Source organism: Harpia harpyja, chromosome 13, assembly GCF_026419915.1.
Source record: "Harpia harpyja isolate bHarHar1 chromosome 13, bHarHar1 primary haplotype, whole genome shotgun sequence".
NCBI lineage: Eukaryota > Metazoa > Chordata > Aves > Accipitriformes > Accipitridae > Harpia > Harpia harpyja.
In genome coordinates this window covers 18,108,286-18,126,030 of record NC_068952.1, presented here as the reverse complement: position 1 = coordinate 18,126,030, position 17,745 = coordinate 18,108,286, and the positions used below count along the sequence as shown (strand labels likewise).

General features: G+C 40.5%; 1 protein-coding gene across 1 annotated transcript in view; it reads left to right on the top strand.

Moving 5' to 3' along the window:
* The window catches only part of PLB1 (phospholipase B1), an 89,524-nt gene that overhangs the window by 49,977 nt on the left and 21,802 nt on the right, over positions 1–17,745 (top strand). Inside the window, exons 28-40 of the mRNA XM_052806643.1 lie at positions 20–78; positions 1,845–1,912; positions 2,934–2,977; positions 4,235–4,343; positions 7,969–8,020; positions 8,162–8,242; positions 9,370–9,435; positions 9,836–9,936; positions 10,825–10,906; positions 11,343–11,447; positions 13,225–13,320; positions 14,386–14,457; positions 16,336–16,413. Of these exons, the coding sequence (XP_052662603.1) occupies positions 20–78; positions 1,845–1,912; positions 2,934–2,977; positions 4,235–4,343; positions 7,969–8,020; positions 8,162–8,242; positions 9,370–9,435; positions 9,836–9,936; positions 10,825–10,906; positions 11,343–11,447; positions 13,225–13,320; positions 14,386–14,457; positions 16,336–16,413 (1,013 nt within the window). The remainder of the gene's footprint in view (positions 1–19; positions 79–1,844; positions 1,913–2,933; positions 2,978–4,234; positions 4,344–7,968; positions 8,021–8,161; positions 8,243–9,369; positions 9,436–9,835; positions 9,937–10,824; positions 10,907–11,342; positions 11,448–13,224; positions 13,321–14,385; positions 14,458–16,335; positions 16,414–17,745) is intronic.

The following is a 17,745-nucleotide window of genomic DNA, read 5'->3' as shown; positions in this document are numbered from 1 at the left end:
GCATCTCTTTCCTTTGCAGTGCATTTCCTAAAGCCAGCTGATGTGAAAATTATAGCAGCCCTTGGGGATTCTTTGACGGTAAGAAGATAGCGTTTTTACTGTTCTCTTGGTAAAACTACAAACATGTGCCTGCTCCAGCAGAGGGGAAATAGCTGTTGTACCTAGAAGCAAAGATCCATTCATTCATGGATGACAATAGATCTAGCAGCTAGAACAAGAAAGAAGGTGTCAGTTCTCCAGCACTGTTCCCCCCACGTACATATTCACATGCTTTTGAACTCAGGCAAAACTGCAAGCAAATCCTTTAAAGATGTACTTAAATAGCTTGCTAAATTGGAGACAGAAGAGATCAGATGTTGTTGAAACTAATGGGACATAGTACAAGCCTTAAGTTACTGTGTTTTTCAAAGCTTTTCTGAATAGGAACGGACTGGTGAACCAGTTCTTTCAGGAACAGTGTGTGACTAAGGGATGTTGGATAATAGCATTTTATTCATTTTAGCATTAATGACATAAGGATGTACAGGGGTGAGAGCCCTCTGACTTTATCCATTTCAGAAGATATCCAGTCTTTTTATTGTGCCTGTTTTAACTCATAGCTAATTTCTTTATCAAGATGTAGTTCTTGCTGACGATGATTATCTTTGGTAGCCTAGAAGGAATATGTCTCAACATGCAGATATCCTATATTCCAATTATGTCTTTCTGCCTAATGTTTTCATACTGGTCAAAGACTGAAACTCTCCAGCCACCTCAAAGGAAACATTGGGCAGAAAGATGTAACTGGAACATAGATTTCTCTGAATCTGAGCCTTAACAACAAAGACATTGTGTGTACAAACCATGAAGCCTTTACAACTCTCTGGCAGGTATGTTGCTAAAACTCCTACACACGGGAGGCTACTGAAATAAATAGAAGCATTTGAATGCAAACCTGCAATACTGACAGATGAAAGATATTCTGTATATAGCTGTGGTTGCCATATTATAATATGCAGGACCCTGCAGGTGTTTCTGCTTCTAAGTATAGTCTGTAGGAACTGAGAATAAAATCTGCTTTCATAGAAAGTGCAGTAGTGCATTGCTGTCTCAGAGCTGCACTTGGCCTGTGTATAGTTATTCTGAACACCAGTCTTCCATTAATTCAATAAAGCTTATACATAGAAGAAAATGTAGCATTATGATTTAATCTGAGGTAGCAGCAAATAGTCTGCCTAGTCTTGTGTTCTACTGAAGTACTACCCCGTACCCAAATTTAGCATGAAACTATAGTATCACAGCTGGCAGGCATTCTGCTTCTGAATTCTGGTGGTGTTTTAGAAGGGAAGTAGTTGCTAGCTTGCCTCTTTCTTCAGCGTAATTGTAGAGAGTGCTTTCTTCCTTGCTGTAGTACTACTATAAGTCTCTCCATTTAGCACAATACTTTTCAAATCGGTGTAAAGGTATTATGGTGCTTCTTTCTGAGATATGTTTGTTTTCTCTGTTGAGTTCATATAGTGTTTCTCATCATTAGCCAGAAAGTTTCATGTGTTTGTTTGAGACATTGTCATCATTCTTGAGTTAACCGTAAATGAGTTATTCAGCTCATCTAGACCCATGAGAGGAAAGCCTTTGTTCCACGGCTCCATCGTATATTTTGTGTGTTATATACAATATGATGCTTGTAAATAATTACAAAAATGTTATTGATGCATTCTTCAGGAGGAAGGTTGGAGAAAAGCCAGATGCCTTCTAAAGGTTTTGAAGAGATGTATTCAGAAGTAAATAAAATGACTATGTATGAATGACTATTGTATTAGTAATTGTGCTTTAATTTCATTTGGTTAATGAAAAATAATGTCCAGGCTGGTACAGGAATTGCCTCAGATAATCTCCTGGATTTGGGCGCTGAATACCGGGGCCTGTCTTGGAGGTAAGTCTTCAGCCAAGATGATGAGGAGATGTATATTCTCCCCTGTAAATAATATTATTCCACATGTTTTGGGGCTTTCAGCTGTCCAACAGTTGAAAAAAAGTTCCTTCTCAGGCTAGCATTTCTTGTGAAGATGTATCAAGATCCAGGATTTGTCATAAGGGTGGCTTCACAGAAAAATTTTTCTCAGCAATGGATTTTAAGCTAGCCTTTTGACTTCTCTCATGCTTTCATCTTTGGCTGCTTGTGACAGTTTGTATTTTTATGGTGGGATGGCAAGTTGGAAATCTACAAAACTGGAGAAAAATCACTGAAACAAAGTCAGAACTGGTTGCTTTTAGGACTTCTCAAAGTTTTCTATTTCTGAACTTTTTGTAGCACTATGGAAAAGAGTTTGTTTAACCAGAGAACTTTTACCACAGGCAGTACACAATTGTAAAAGACTAAAATTTTTTGGTGTGATGATGTAGCTCTGTTGACGTTGACTGAAGCAGTTCTGTGCTGTCCTAACACCTTTCCATAAGCCGGAGTGTGGCCTCAGTGTGTCCCACCAATTAAAAGCCAGAGAGAGCATACCCCTGTGCAGGAAGCAGAAGAGAATGAGGAGCTGCTGCTGCAGCTGTCTTGTCACCCAGGGGCTGTTTGGTGCTGCCTTAGAGTGCCTTCATGAGGCTGGAACGGGCCTCAAAGTCGACCTTTTAATCTGCAGTACTTCAGGGCTCAATCATTTGAGTATGTAGTGGTATCAGGCATTTTTCTGCTATTTCATAATGATTGACTGTGCCCCTCTACAGCTGCAAGATCATTAAATCCTTCTGACAAGCATCTTTACCACTGAAACCTAAGCCATTCTCCCCAATAGCACTTCCACTTCTGTCCTCTCCATGTAATCTGATAGATTAATAGTTACCAAATTTATCACCCTTTGCTTTTTCTCTTGATGTGTGGTAGGTTTTCACTTTGCTTATTGTCTGTGTTCAGCTAAGAGATGAGTGACTGGGATTTCTCTTTCTCATTTTAGTATTGGAGGAGATGCATCATTAGAGAATGTGACAACTCTACCTAGTAAGTAAATGCTTTGCTAGATCTAATTGGCAAGACTAAAGAGAGGAAATGGGCTGATTTCCGATATGTTTACAGAGAGTTCTTAAGTATCTCAAAGCTGTTTTAGAGAAATTAACAAGACCTACCTTTCAAAGAAACAATATCCTAGGACTAATGAATAAAAAGTTGGCTTCATCAGTGAAGCTGAGAAGCAGCTAGAAATTCCCTTCCTTTCTTTTCCCTGTCCTTTCTCAACTGCTTGGTGTGTGTTATTTGAATTTCTAAATAAGCTTGCTATGTCCATGCTTGTGATGCAATCAACATCTGCTTTTAATAAATATTCCACCACAGCTTTTTCCAAAAAGACATGTTTGCATTGAGTAGACCTCTTTGGTAGATAAACCTGACTACTCGTACATGTAACCTGAAGGGAATAATTTTAACTTTCTTTTCAATGAAACATGCAACTTCTCGTAGCTCAGTCTATTGTTAATGTAATGCCACTCGAGTTTCAGTTTGCATCAGCTGTAATAAGAAACTTCCAGTTGAAGAGGGCCAGTAAATTGTCCTTCTGTGTGTTGCCCATTATTATAAGCAGAATGTAACAAGAATACAATTAGAATAAGCAATTAATTGATTCACTGGATGCTATTACATTTGACAACGCCTTCATTAAAATGTGGTTAAATTTAGTCTTTGAGATTAAGGTAGCTTTTATAGTTTACAATGTGACCATTTTCACTCTCAGCTGTGAATTATTCTGTCAACTTCCTTTTGGAAACTACTATGGAGGTAATGGAGAACATGGTGGGATTTCATCAGAACCATGCATCTGAGGCTTTCTTCATATTTTGTCAGTAGTATGAGATTTTGCACAGCTCTGAAGCAGACCCAGATCCTCTAGCTGAAAACAAGCTTCTGCTGGGCTGAAGCCCATTCAGGATCACTTGACAAAGTCACCATCACGTGACTGAGGATTTTATTTTAGGCTTTAACCACTACAACATGAGAGATAACTGCACACAGTAGTCCTCAGTTCTGCTCATCTTTACCCACTGGTGACAGTGCAGGGCACAGCAAGCATGCTGCTGTCTGAGTTGCTGCCAGCTGGTGATCCCTCTCGCCACTGCTTGGTGGATGCATCTAGTTGACTGGAGGCTGCAGCAGTTGTGCTGTGCTGTCAGAGGGCAAAACTGTGGCAGTGCTGGTGTGCGCTAGTCCCTGTAGACAGGGAGAAGATGTAGTCATTTTTCCTTCATTGCCATCTTTCTTTTTCAGACATCTTTAGAGAGTTTGATGTTATGATCGTGGGCTATTCAACCGGCACCGGGAGTGAGAAAGATTCAAATGCATTCCTTAACCAGGCAGTTCCCGGAGCACAGGCTGAGTATGTAGCTTTTTGGTTTACATTTGCAGGTGATACTTCATCTAATTGCCTTTCAACTGTCTCATGTGCTGTCACAACTTGCTCTGAAGAGCAAGCAAAACCAGTCTAGCTGAAAGTTCAGAGTTGAAAATAGGCTCAAAACCTGTTAAATGGATGGGCTTATTTCATAGCTGAACTTTCAAATGAAGCCAACAGTCTTGGTTATGAAATCCACAAACAAGAAACTGGCAGAAACTGTTTGTTGGTGGTGGTTTCTACTCTTCCTCTTCAACATCTATTCATTTATCTATTTATCTGTCAATAAATCTCTGAAAGCATGGATATTTTCAGAAAATTAGTGTGAGGGAATTGGTAGAGACATACTAGGAGAAAAACTAGATGAAATCTTCCATAATTCTGGCCTTGGGCTTCTGATTAGGCAAGCAAGAGTGGACAAGAGAGAGGAAAAAAACTAGCCACAGTCTGGAATCTGAAGAAAGGAGAATTGCTGATGGTCATATATGGGTTTTGGTGCATTGCAGACCTGGTGCAATTGCAGCCAGTTCTGCCAGTGTAATAGGAATTGTAATGTCTTGCAGTCATCTGAATTTAGCTCTCTGCTTTTAGTCACACATGGGAGGCTGCATGAGTTGAGCTTTGTTGTACTGCTTATCCTAGAAATGCCTGGCTTCTTATTGGAAGAGTCAATGCTGTTTAATTAACAAAACAGATGGCTGCTGGAATTCAGTCATAGTTTGGGCATAGGTTCTGGCAGATCATGCCTGGATTTGACATTGTTAGTTGATATTACCCAGACCTTTATTTGTTTGTTTGTTTAAAGAAAAATTCCTCTTACTTCCCAAAGAGGTCTTGGGAGTGAAGTTCAGCAGCGAAGTTCAGAAGTTAAGTGAGGTGTTTGAGTTTGCTGTATCTAAGCAAAGATTCTTAGGCTTTATCGGGTATTTTTATTGCTCTCCTCTAGGCCTTGAGTAACCTCTGACTCGTACTAGCAATCTCAATAAAAGCTTGGATTTCCAGACAGAAATAGTCTGCTAGGTGCCCTGATATATCCTACAGCCCCCCATACCTGAGAGAAGGGATTTGTTTCCTAGTGACGACTGAATGTATCTGTGTGTTGGTGAAGCATGTGCAAGGATTATGGCTCTGATTCAGCCATTAATGAGAATTTATTAACATACTTCTATATGCAGCATATATCCAGATTAACTTCAGCTTTTGCTTGTTATAGAAAAGAATGAGATAGGTGTCTGTCTTGTATTTTGTATCAGTTAAATCCTAAACAGGCTTTTGGGAGTGGTGGGAGGACTTGAAAGAGGATACACAACCTCTTAGTTCACCAATATGACTTAAAGCAGCTTGTATCAGTAGCAACCGAGGCATTACTATTAAATAGTTACTTGTTAGCTGTATGAAATGAGATGATGGATGTTAGTCTAATGAAAAATAGTCTTCTGTTGTTCCTCTGTCTCATAACTATCTGTAGAAAGGGATGCAAAAGTAAAGTCCTGTAAACTACTACACTAATATCCCTGAACTGTTCGATGCTTCTTTTGGGGTTCTGTTCTGCCACGCTGTGGCTCTTGATGCATCTGAGAAGATGAATGCATCCTAGTTGAATATTGAAATGTATTGGAACATAAGGAAATGTTTCTCCTGCTTTAGGTATTTGGCCCTGGAATGATGATGCAATCCAGCATTTATTCTTCATCAGCCCAAAATATCCATTTTTCCTATGATTCAGGGGGAAAAAAGAGTCCACCAGCTAATGCTGGTATTTCAGAATTGTTACCTGGCCTTTCTCACTTTTGGGTGCTAATCTGGAAACTGCTTTCCAGAGGTGCTGGGACCTGTCTGAAATCAGGTAGTTCTGCACCCTTACCAGCTTTTGGAAACCAGATGTAAGGGTTTCTTAGAATGAAATCAGTGGGCTGCTTTGCAGAGCTCTTTAGTGAACTTGATGGCAATGTAGCAATGCAGGTCTCATTCAGCAAAATGTTCCTATGCCTATCTGCATTCATTGCCAAAGTGCTTACCTACATGCTGGAGTTAAGGGTAGATCTGAAGCGTGTTGCTGAAGCAGACCCTGGCTGAGATCCCTGATTTCACATGAAAAAAAGGAGGTTAAGAATTTAAGACTGAGAGAAGGGAACAGGTGACATGAACTGTGAGTATCTCTATTTCCCATTAGCAAACAGTTTCTGTTGATCAAGATCTAAATTTGGTGGAAACTGCAGCTCAAGGATGGGTGATTGCTGGCACTGCTTCATTCAAGATGTTAGATCTTACTGACTGTGTTGGCTCAGGATGCATCAGCACTTCAGTGACTGCATGAGAAAGCAAAGGTGTTGCAGACTGTCAGCTCAATAAGTGGTGTTTTCCTCTGGATCAATATTGAAATTGATGCCCTAGCTTAGGGGTTTCCACAGTAAGAACAGAAGGAAATTGTGACCACTTGTGGCTTCTGATAACTTTGGGATATAAATAAGTAGGTTATGACATTGGACAAGGGTAACAGTGAACAGAACTACTACATGCATACAATGTCTGTGTCACAAGTAGATGTATGACAGGGCTCATTCCCTGGTAAATACTCTTATGTTAGTGTTAGACTGGTATTCAGTTCGAGTAGGGTGGTGAGAGATACGTCCTGTTCCTACAGTAAACACAGCATTGCAAAGGAGAGCTAAGCTCTGGTTGCCATACAAAACAAGTGTCATGCTTGTTAATGTCAGCTGATATGCTTCCAGTAATGACAGACAGTCAGTGAAGTGTTTCTAACAAGAGCGTGGAGGGATATGCAGCTCATACAGAGCTGCCTGGAAGGCCAAAGCTTTCCAACCATGTTCTCTTTTCTATGCATATTTGAGGATCAGCTTGTCGGGGCAGTCAAACAAGGTTGAAGCGTTCAGCCTAGGTAACTCAAAATTCATGGCAGCTTATATATATGTGTGTGTGTATATATACACAAAAAAGAGAGAGAGAGTGCTCACCTGGCTATTGGAAAACAGTGAGGCTGTCATCTTAACTTGTCTGAGTAATCTTGAAAGTTTCTTGGGTTTTTAATTACCCTGGGAAGGTAGTGTGCACAGAGCTGTTTTACATAATTGAAAATTGAGCATTGACTCTGGGTGCAGGCTCCAGAAATGAGGGAGGTGTGCACAGTGAACTCTGAAACACTTCCGCTTTGCAGCGGGATGAGCTGTGGTTTATGCACGACGTTGCTCAAGAGGTCAGTTAATTATTGGGACTTGGGATTCCCTTATTGTTTCAGTCTGCAAGGAATAGATTGATAGCAGCCTAGTTCTAAACAAGCCATCTGCTTACAAACATGTTGCTGTGTCTGGCTTTTCAGCTGGTTTTGGTATTAAGCACTGTAATAGAAGCTAAACTTACGGTTCCAGATTAACTGCTGAACTTCAGTAAAATCAATATTCAAGTTCAGTTTGATGTTGACTTTCCACAAAGATGTGAATGTGTAATTTGATCATGGCAACATGAGTATTTTACTGTCTCCTCACTCAACCTTTCTAATACCTGACAACTTGATTTAACGTGTCTGAAGAGCGTTAATGTTGATCTCTCCATACAGGTGTTTCTTTCACTCACTAGTTGTCCTTCTTCACAGGCACTTGCCAGCCCAAGCAAGAAGTCTCCTGAGACTAATGAAAACTGATCCTGTAAGTTGTCTGGGACTCCTTTAATCTTAGAGCATGAAAAGAAACAGGTGTTGTTTCACATGATAGATCCACCTGCAATGATACTATGTGCATATCTCAAAGTCAAAGAAATTCAGGCTCGTTATTTTCTTTATTGCACAGAGAATTGACTTCAGTGCTGACTGGAAGCTCGTAACAGTGCATATTGGAGGCAATGATCTGTGCAACTATTGCAAAGACCCTGTGAGTAGTAGAACTGGTTAACTGAAACTGTAGTGGGACTGTGATGTCAGTGTAGAAACACATCAAGGGAAATCCATGGATTCTTAGAGCCTTCACAGAGATAACATGAGCTATATATGTGCTGCTGTATGTTTTGATGGGGGTTGCTGCTGACAGTGCCCTGATATAAAAACAGTTACCAGCAACAGTGTAGGATGGTTTTGTTTTCTCTGGCTTATTCTGGGGTAAGAACCACTGTCTTTGCTACTGTCTTTTGACCATGAGCAAAAATGGAAGGGAAGAAAAGCTTCACTCCTCTGATGTGGTAACTGCTCTACTGCTAGCACGGCCTATTTAGACATCCAAGAAAGAATTATACTGCTTTGAACTACCACTAGTCCAATCCTTCAATTGTCATCACCCCATAACTCACAGTGTAGGGAGGTGCTAGGAGCAGGTGAGGTATGTATTAGGGAAGTTGCTGCAGTGCTCAGTATTGTTTGAATTTTATGCTTCTCTGGGTTGTGGAGAAGCCTTTAGGCTGCCATAAGGAGATCACGGGAGTTGAGTGGGCAGGTGGCAGGGAGAGGCCACCTTTCTCTGTCAGCTCTTACTCTCCTGCCTTTAATATGCTAACTTCTTGTGAGTATTTTCAATTCTCCTGCAACCCCTTGTGCTTGAGAAATTTGCTGCTTCTGCAGGAACCTAGCTAGGCATCTTTGCTGCTGCTGCCAAGTTATAGCTTTATTTATAGCTATGACCTCGACTAGCAATGATTTCACCTAATTTTACGAGAGCTTATCAGCTGGCTGTGAGCACGCCTATGGCTGCTTGGTTTATGCTGTTCAGCATGCATTCAGATGAGGTTCCTTCCTACCTCTTTAAGTGAAGGACCCAGTGGATTTGGGTTAAATATACTGCTACTCAACAAGGTTTCTTTTAAATCAAAAATTTCACTGAGTCTTTCTACATTTGAAATTAATTGATATGCTTAAAATCCCTAGTATCTAGAAAGAAGCAAGAACATTCTACTGACCACAGTGTTGTATGGCAGGAAAGGAAGTGAATTAATGTGATTCTCCAGCCTCCCAACCAAAATGCCTTGTGTCTTCATTTAGCAGTAATCCCTTCTCTTCTGTTTCTATCAGGATCACTACTCAGCTGTGAATTTCATCAGAAGGATTCAAGAAACTCTTGATATTCTGCACAAGCAGGCAAGTGCTCTGAAATTGTCCTGGCATTCTAGCTTGTACTGGTACATGACTGACTGGTGCTAGCTCTTCTGTTTGCTTGATTTTGGGCTGCTTTTCTTCCGTTCTGGTACCAAACATATTCCACTGACTTCTACAAAAGCATTTTCTTTTGTCTTGTCTATCTGAGAGTAGTGAGATGCAGTCTGAAATGACAGAGTGTAACACTGGACCATGGTGTTGGAAAAGAATAAAAAGCTGAGCTGCGGGGAGTTTGGTGTGGGGGTTTGTTGCTTTTTTTTTTTTTTCTTCCAACAATGGAGAAAGGAAAGGGGTGTCAAATGGCTGGACTTTGGGGTAAAATAAATGCACTGTGCACTGCATAACCAGTTCCTTCTAAGTTAAAGTCTGATTTACCTTTCAGGTTCCAAAAGCTCTAGTGAGTCTGGTTGAAGTGATGGACCTTCTCCCTCTGAGACAGTTGTTTGTGGATACTCAAGTTCAGTGCCCCACTTACATGGCAGAGTAAGGCTTGTTTGACTGACTTTTGTACCTGAACTTACTGTCCATGATGATAAATCATGTTCTTATTCCATGCTTCTCTTGTCATTTGAACTGGTGGTCAAAGGTAGCGCTACAGTCCTACAGACATCCCATACAGTGCTGACATCACCCTGCCTGATGGCATTGCCTTCTCTTGGCTTTGACCTAAGTGTTGTCAGAGGACCTGTGTTTTGTCCATGTCTACAACTGTAAGGTTTCATGTGATATATAATGTACACCTCCCTGAGCTTGGGTTAAAGTTACTGATGCAGGGTTCCTCAAGGTGGGGTTGAAGTCCACAAGCTTGGATTTTCAGGCCTTTTGAGGGAATGTGAAGTATTTGCAGAGTAGACAGGTTTCTCTTCTTTCAGAGGCTTTATTGCAATGGGTAATCTGCATTTTTTTTCTGACCTTCCAGACAGGGACAAATTCTGTGTCTTGGGAATGCAAAAGGAGTTGTTGATTGGAAAGGTATCACCTCAGTGGTAATGCAGCCAGTAAATTTCAAAGATCTATTTTCTAGTTACAGAGGGACTGGCATGCACCTCTGTCAGGCTGCAAGGCCTTTGGATGCCAAGGTGTAATGAATGGGACAAACTCTCATAGTACAATGTATATCACTTTGATATACCTGGGGGTGAAACCAAACTGATTTAGAGTAGTATCGTTCATGTGAGGCAGAAAATAAGACTAAGGGTTGAAATTATGGACGATGGCAAGGACGATAAGAAGTTTTCACAGAAACATGACCATACAGGTTTCCTTGTTACTCCCACGTCATGAGGGTGTTGGGTGGCAAAGGGTGACCTCTGCATTCTCAGGTCTTTAACTCTCTCTATTCCTGTTTTTTCCCTCTAACTTCTCCCACAGTTATCTATGTAGTTGTGTTCTCACAGGAGAAGAAAACTCACCAAATTTAACAATGGTGAGGGAAGCCACCAGAGCTTACCAGGTATGTTTATCAAGAGTGGTGCAGTTACTTTATTTCTAGTTGAGGTGAGCTCTTGATTATCAAGCAACATATCATAGCAATATTTTACCCAAATGGGTCCTATGATGCTATCCAAAACACCATATGACCAAAACCAACAGCAAAACTCTTCAGAAAAATTTTGTTTTCTAGTACAGATGGATAGGTGGGAGTTTAGTCACCAAGATCCTGTCCCCCATGGACAGTTGTAGTACTGTGTTCCAGCCTTCTCAGCCACTTTGCAAGGCTCACCTTTTGCCAGCATCTGTGGCTATTTCAATTAAGAAGTAAAAGCTTCCTTCTGATTCTCAGGCTCTCAAATCACCCCCACCCACCCCCCCCCCCCAGCCCAAACTGAAACATTTATGATGCAGAGATGTTGACAGCTTATTGGTGGTGATTTTTTTGTTTCTTGCAGCTCGGCATTCAGAGACTAGTGGAATCTGGCAGATATGATACTCATGAAAATTTCACAGTGATCATCCAGCCTTTCCTCCGAAATCTCAAGATTCCACTGGGTCAGGTATGGTCTAAAGAAACTTCTGCGTGCAAAGGACTAAGTGTGGGTATCTAATCTATAGAGACTATATGCAAAACAGTTTCAGCTTGTTCTGTGCTTTTCTTATTAAAACTTGTTGCTTTTTGGTATAGTACATCAGATTTCTTCATATAGTTAGCAGTTATTTGTTTTACTTATTGTGCTGTCAATATGAATTATTATTTTGGAAAATGAATCAAAACCTGAATTAAGAGGTTTGTGTATGTTCTCAAGGGTATATAAATATTTTTCTTTCTGAAAACATAACATGATTAATAAAATACAGAGATATTAAGTTACAGTTCTTAAAGCAACATCGCTGCAGACTACAGCATCACTTCCTCTTCATGTTCCATAACTCATTCTTCTGTGTCTGACAGAAAGAGAAGTTTACATATAATCTGGTGGAAGTAGTATTTTTATGTATTGAGCCCTTTTTCCTGCTATTGGCAATTATATTTCAGTACCTTGAATGGTAAGTCTCAGTAAACTATAAATCTAGGAAATTACCCAAACTCTCTCTGAAACTGAAACTCCATTTTCACACTCATCTGCACTTCCTCATCTCACCTGGAACTAAGAGCAGATGGGGCAAAATATTGAGCAGGGATTACTCTAAAACTGAACTGGAGTGATCCTGAAAATGCTGGCAACGTGATAAGTTTGAAAATTTCAGGTGCTGCTACAAACAAATTTGGAAAACTGCCAGTGAGCTTCCCAGGAAAAACAGGCTTTGATTTGTTTGTTTGTTCATTTGGGGGTTTTTTTATTGTTTGTGAAGTTGGTTCCTGTGAAAAGTCATTGCTAGGGGTTTTGGTACTGAGGTAGGGAGCATAGAAATAAAAACAGAAGCAGCAAAATATTTCTGAACTTTTTTATAGTCTCACAAGCATTAGTTCAGATTTTAAGAAAGCTCAGGATGCTGTTTTTTCTTCTTATCTCACACAACATTCAAATGTTCCTGAAGTGAAAACTCTGCCTCTAAACTTGGCAAAAGATCAGATATAGATGCAGATTTTGGTAGTAGTCCTCTAATAAGCTAGCCCAAACACACTGGATCAAAACCTGCTCAAATTTTGAAGGAGGACTGCTCTGACCAAAAAAATGTTGTTTCAGTCGTCTGTGACCTAAACTCTTTCTCATCTCAATACTCTCATGAAAGCCAAGACATTTAAATTTCAAAACCCCATTTCCTTCAGGTGCTCCAGTATCTGTATTAAAGTACAGCTTTGCTCAGAAAGGAGACTGTACTGGTGTACTCGGTCAGCCTGGCTGCTTTCACTCAAACACTTGCTTCATGCTTCTTTCAAACTTGCAGAACTGACACAGCTGTGAAAAAGCAGACGGGCTCTCTTCCTTCTGGTAAAGCATCCGTAACATGCTTGTTACCATGTAAAGGTACTGCAGAGCATAGTGGTGCCTGTGGTGCCAGTTCTGATGATGTGCTGAGGAAAGGAACCCATCTTTACTGCAGAACCTGAAGACAGAGTAGACATGTAATTGAAAATGGTGGTTTTGCTACTTCTGGGTGGATCTGCCCTTGGATGCACGTAAGCATCTCTGGTTAAGCTTTTCTAGTAGCTCATGGATCTGCTGACATACGCTTTGTATCACCAGGTAGTCATGAGACTTTCCACATTAGAGCAGCAAGAACAAGTAGCATGAACCTCCCATTACTGGCTCTAGTCTGGCTTCAGTAACCCCAAGTTGGACCTGTGTGGATTCTTCTGCACTCAAATGTCCTTTACACTTCCATTTGTAGGATGGGCATCCAGATGTCTCCTACTTTTCACCCGACTGCCTCCATCCAAGCCAGAAAGGCCATTCTCAGCTTGCCAAGGCTCTCTGGAATGCAATGGTAAGGTGATAGGCTCTGTATATAATGTGGTCTTTACCTAGACCTGACTACCATTAAAATAATCTTTGTAATAAACACTGCAATGAAGGCCTGGGTAATGCTGGACCTTGTGTTTGTTTCTTCTTTACTAGTCAGATATCCTCAAATTTCTGTTGCTGCTCTCAGCCTAGAATCTCTTGCTTCTTAAAGTGTGTGGGGAGGAGATGGGTGCTCTAACTGCATGATCACAGTCATTTGTGATTTCAGCTGAGCAACTTCAAGTCTACCTCACCTGTTGTCATGAAAGGCAGGGCAGTATTAAATAAGGATGGTGTTTCTGTGAGCTGATGTGGGAAACCACCAAATAAAGAATTGTAACTGCATACAGGATTACTTAGAAGTTTGTTTTAAATCCATGTGTTGTGAAAGTCTCATTAGGAATTAAAGTGGCTTTAATTCAGTTTAGTTTTACTGCCTTTGGAAATGAGTAAAGCTCAATAAAAATGTGTCATTAAAGATTGCTTGTAAAGTAGGAGTACGCATGCAGTCAGGGGTGGTATCTCAGATCCTGGATGGTAACTTCTATATACTTTGGGGTAATGTCTTAACAGCTGACATGATTGCTTGCAATCATCAAGCAGTACCTCTAATTAAATTTGGTTTAATCTTCTACGCATAAAAAGCCTTTTGTTGGAAATGCCATCATGCAACTTAGCTATAAAAATTGAGAGACTCTTAGTGTCTTGTCTTTTATACAAGCGAAGAGAGTTTACGACCTTGCCTTCTGGCAAAATTTCAAGGTACTTCATGTGCCTGCCAAAATCCTCCAGGAGTTTAAACTGATCCAGTGTAGCTTTCTACTTCCCATTTTAAGCTTCTTTCTAGAGCTGCTGTTTTGTTACACAGTTGCCATGTTCTTTCCCAGAAGTAGATGCATTTCAGCCTTGGGTAAATCAAGGTCTGTAAATACAGGCAGTTTTATATAAATTTGAAAGGTATATTTAGATTCTTTGGGTTAGAATTGTTATACAAATGTGAGATGTGACGACATGGTTACAAAATAGGGGGTTTTGTCTTCCTTTCTAGTTACAGCCTGTAGGCCAGAAAGCTGACTCGTTTGATTTCAAGGCTGACATCGTCCTTGACTGTCCAACTCAGGTAAATATTACCCACGTTGTAGAAGCTGGGTATGAGGTGGCTGTATGTTCTTGTTCTTGCTGCAGAGAGCAGGGGTTCAGTATGTCTGAAACAAGTTTACTGAAAATTTTTGTTCTCTGCTTACCTCTGAGTGAGCAGGTGCTCCCATACACCTGCTTTGGTGTCCCTTGGCCTTTTACTGTGCCATGAATACTGATGGACAACATGCTGATTTGTGTGTTTTCAGTTGTAGGAGAGGTTGTGTTTTCTTATGTTTGTGAGGTACAGAGGCAGCTCAAGCAGCAAACAGCAGAATATGCTGCATTAACCTTCCCATCAGAATCAATGGGGTTTGGGCACCACGGCGGCTCTGAAAACCCCCAGTATCTATTATCTCTTGAATTAGTAGCAGGTTGGTTTTCCTGGCCTGATCCATAACAGGGATATTTCAGACTCTTTGGAAGCTGCTTTTACAGTTATAAAACAATCTGCTGAACTTGCAGTACGGTTGCTAGGTATCAGCACGTGGAAATGACTGCTGCAGTCAGCAATAATTGACTCCCTTTCTTCAGCAGTTTAAACAAGGCGGCCAAAGAACTGAACAGACCAGGGAGCCGAGTTGTACTCTTGGGACTAGAGACAGTTATTCAAGTCATACAGGAGGATTTTGTCCATATTGTGTGTCCATCCTGTCAGAAAAGGAAGATCTGCTGAGTTATTAATCAGCATGTTTCAAAAGTCCTCAGATTCACTTAAATGGATCCTACTTCATTTTACCCAGTATTCTTTCCAGGCAGCTTAAATTAATTTAGCAACTTCTTCAGTGCCAAATAATGTGGATTTTATACTTCTTTCCCTTCATCCACTCCTATTCAAAGATGCTGCTTTTGAGAAGTAGGCGTAGAAATGTTTTATGTTCCTTGCAAAGAATATATGGCCATTGTTTTCAGAAATGGTAAGCCCACAGTGCTTTGAAAAAGTCATTGATAGAAGTGCCAGTAGCTTTCCCTGCTCAGAAAGCTCTGAGGTAAAGACTATGAAACAGTGCTACAAAGGAATAAATAGACTGTTTCCAGGGGATTTCACCTTCCGTGTTACTAAAGGGAGTAGTAAATTATTTCAGATTCTGACACCCACAAATTCCATTTATTGTCTCCATAGTTTCTCACTACAGTTTTAAAATCGTACTTCAGGCAGTCATGTCCGTGAAAATACCAGGTGTGCCAGACTATAAGGGCCCAACAAGCCACGGAAAATTATTTGTATTGAGGCAACTCAAAGTAGGATAAAACCCTGCAAATAAAAGAACAGTGGGTCTTCTAATCAATTAAATATGCCTTCTGATTTTAGTGCTTTGTAAGACCTCCTCATGCAGATACTGGAATTGCTCTTAATTGAGATAAGTGGGCATCCCAGTGAAATTTTTTAGCCTATACAATGTGCATGTCTGCCTGAATGCATGTTGCACTAGTAGGGGACAAAAATAGCCCTGAAATTTATACAGCCTCTCTTGGAGGGAAGAGTGATCCTTTCAGTAATCAATTTTTCATCTCCCCTCTGCTGACACAGGAAGATCTGCCCAGGTTTCTCTAGACTTTACATAAGTGCCTTTTGAAAGGACTAAACATCTAATAAAGTCTAAGTAATTTGTGGAAAGTTAGGAGAGGAAAAAGTTAAACTGCAATTGGGATCTGACATACTTAATTTTTGCCATAAGGTGCTGAACACAAATCTTACTTCTGAATTTAAGGAAGGAGCATGGTTTCAAAATCCAGATCCTCATTTTGCAGCTTAGGCAATTACTTTCTTGGTGATATGATGTCTTGATATCCCTTGCTATGGTCTGTGCCATGTGTTTATTGCCTAATTTCTCTTATTTTTGTATTCCTCTTTTTCCAGAACAAACCATTCCTGGGAACACACAAGAATAGCAACTATACATATCCACCTGTGGAACCCACTAACGAGCCAATAGAGGTAATTGTTGCATCTTTTGCTGCATTTCAGGCAAACTATGCAAAGCTGTATCTGGTGACTGTTCACACATCATCCTGAATTTATAGATGAGAGAAACCATTACCAGTTTTCAGAAAGGGAATTCTATCTTGCATTGCATTTTTTCCTGTGTAAACAAACGTTAAACTCTTCCTAAAAGCCAAACAAGATGAATTGTATTAATTGGTGCAATTGTATCAAAACTGTGCTCAACAGTAAGTCACCTGCGATGCATCATTAATTCAGATAGCAAGTTCCTCACAATAGGGAGGAGATAACTTAGAAACCTGAGACCCCAAATGATCTGAGGAAGGTTTACGTATTCTCTTCTTGAGCCACTGTACTTCCATGCACTCAAGTAAGCTTAACCTGCAGAGGGCAGTCACCTTTACATATTGGATATGTGGCCAGATACAAAGGAGGTGATAGGAATCCATTTTCCAAGGGATTCACCTTCTACCATGACTAAGCAACTACCACAAGGTAGATTAAACAAACTGCAGAAACAGACTTTGTGTAGGACTTGAAGAAATGGGGCAGTTATTTGCTCTTGACAAATGGCTGCAGGCATGCAGACTAAGTGTGGTTGGAAATGGCAGTCAAAATGGGCTGGGCTAGTTTGGCATACTGGGGGTCCTCATGCCTAGCCAAACTATGAAAATCTCTGTGTGGCTTGAGGGTTACAAAGAGCAACAGCTGTTATTGTTTCAGCAAGCCATGGTTTGCAATATTGAAATGGGATTTTTATCTGTAGAGCTGCAGTTACACTTTTAATGGGTAATTCTTGCACTTCCACTGAATCTCAACAGCAATAGCTTTTTAAGTGATAGGGTAGAATAAAGGAACAGTTTCATCTCTGATCTAAAAATAAGCCCAGCTGTCCTTTCTAGCCTCTGCAACCAGCTTTTAACTAGATCGCTGATAGTAGAGCCTATTACACCATTTTTTTACAAGAACAGATTAATTTGTCTTGATGTTTTTTAACACTAACCATGCTTTCTGAAGACCACTGGTCCATGTAGTTTTTCTCTGAATGGTAGAATTGTGCAATCATAGAATAATTAAGGTTGGAAGGGATCTCAGGACATCCCTAGTCCAACCTCCCGCTCCAAGCAGGGCCAGCTCTTAGATCAGCATAAGCAAATGTCTTTGCTCTTGCAGGGACTGCCCATTACAACAACTACAATTTTTCCCTCGCTGCCTTCTTAGCAAATATTGTTGCTCACTACCGAACCACGTGGGTGGCACATTCCTCAGCTATCTCTGCTGGTGAACCAAGATGTTCTGCAACGTGTGGTTGACTCAGTTTCCTCA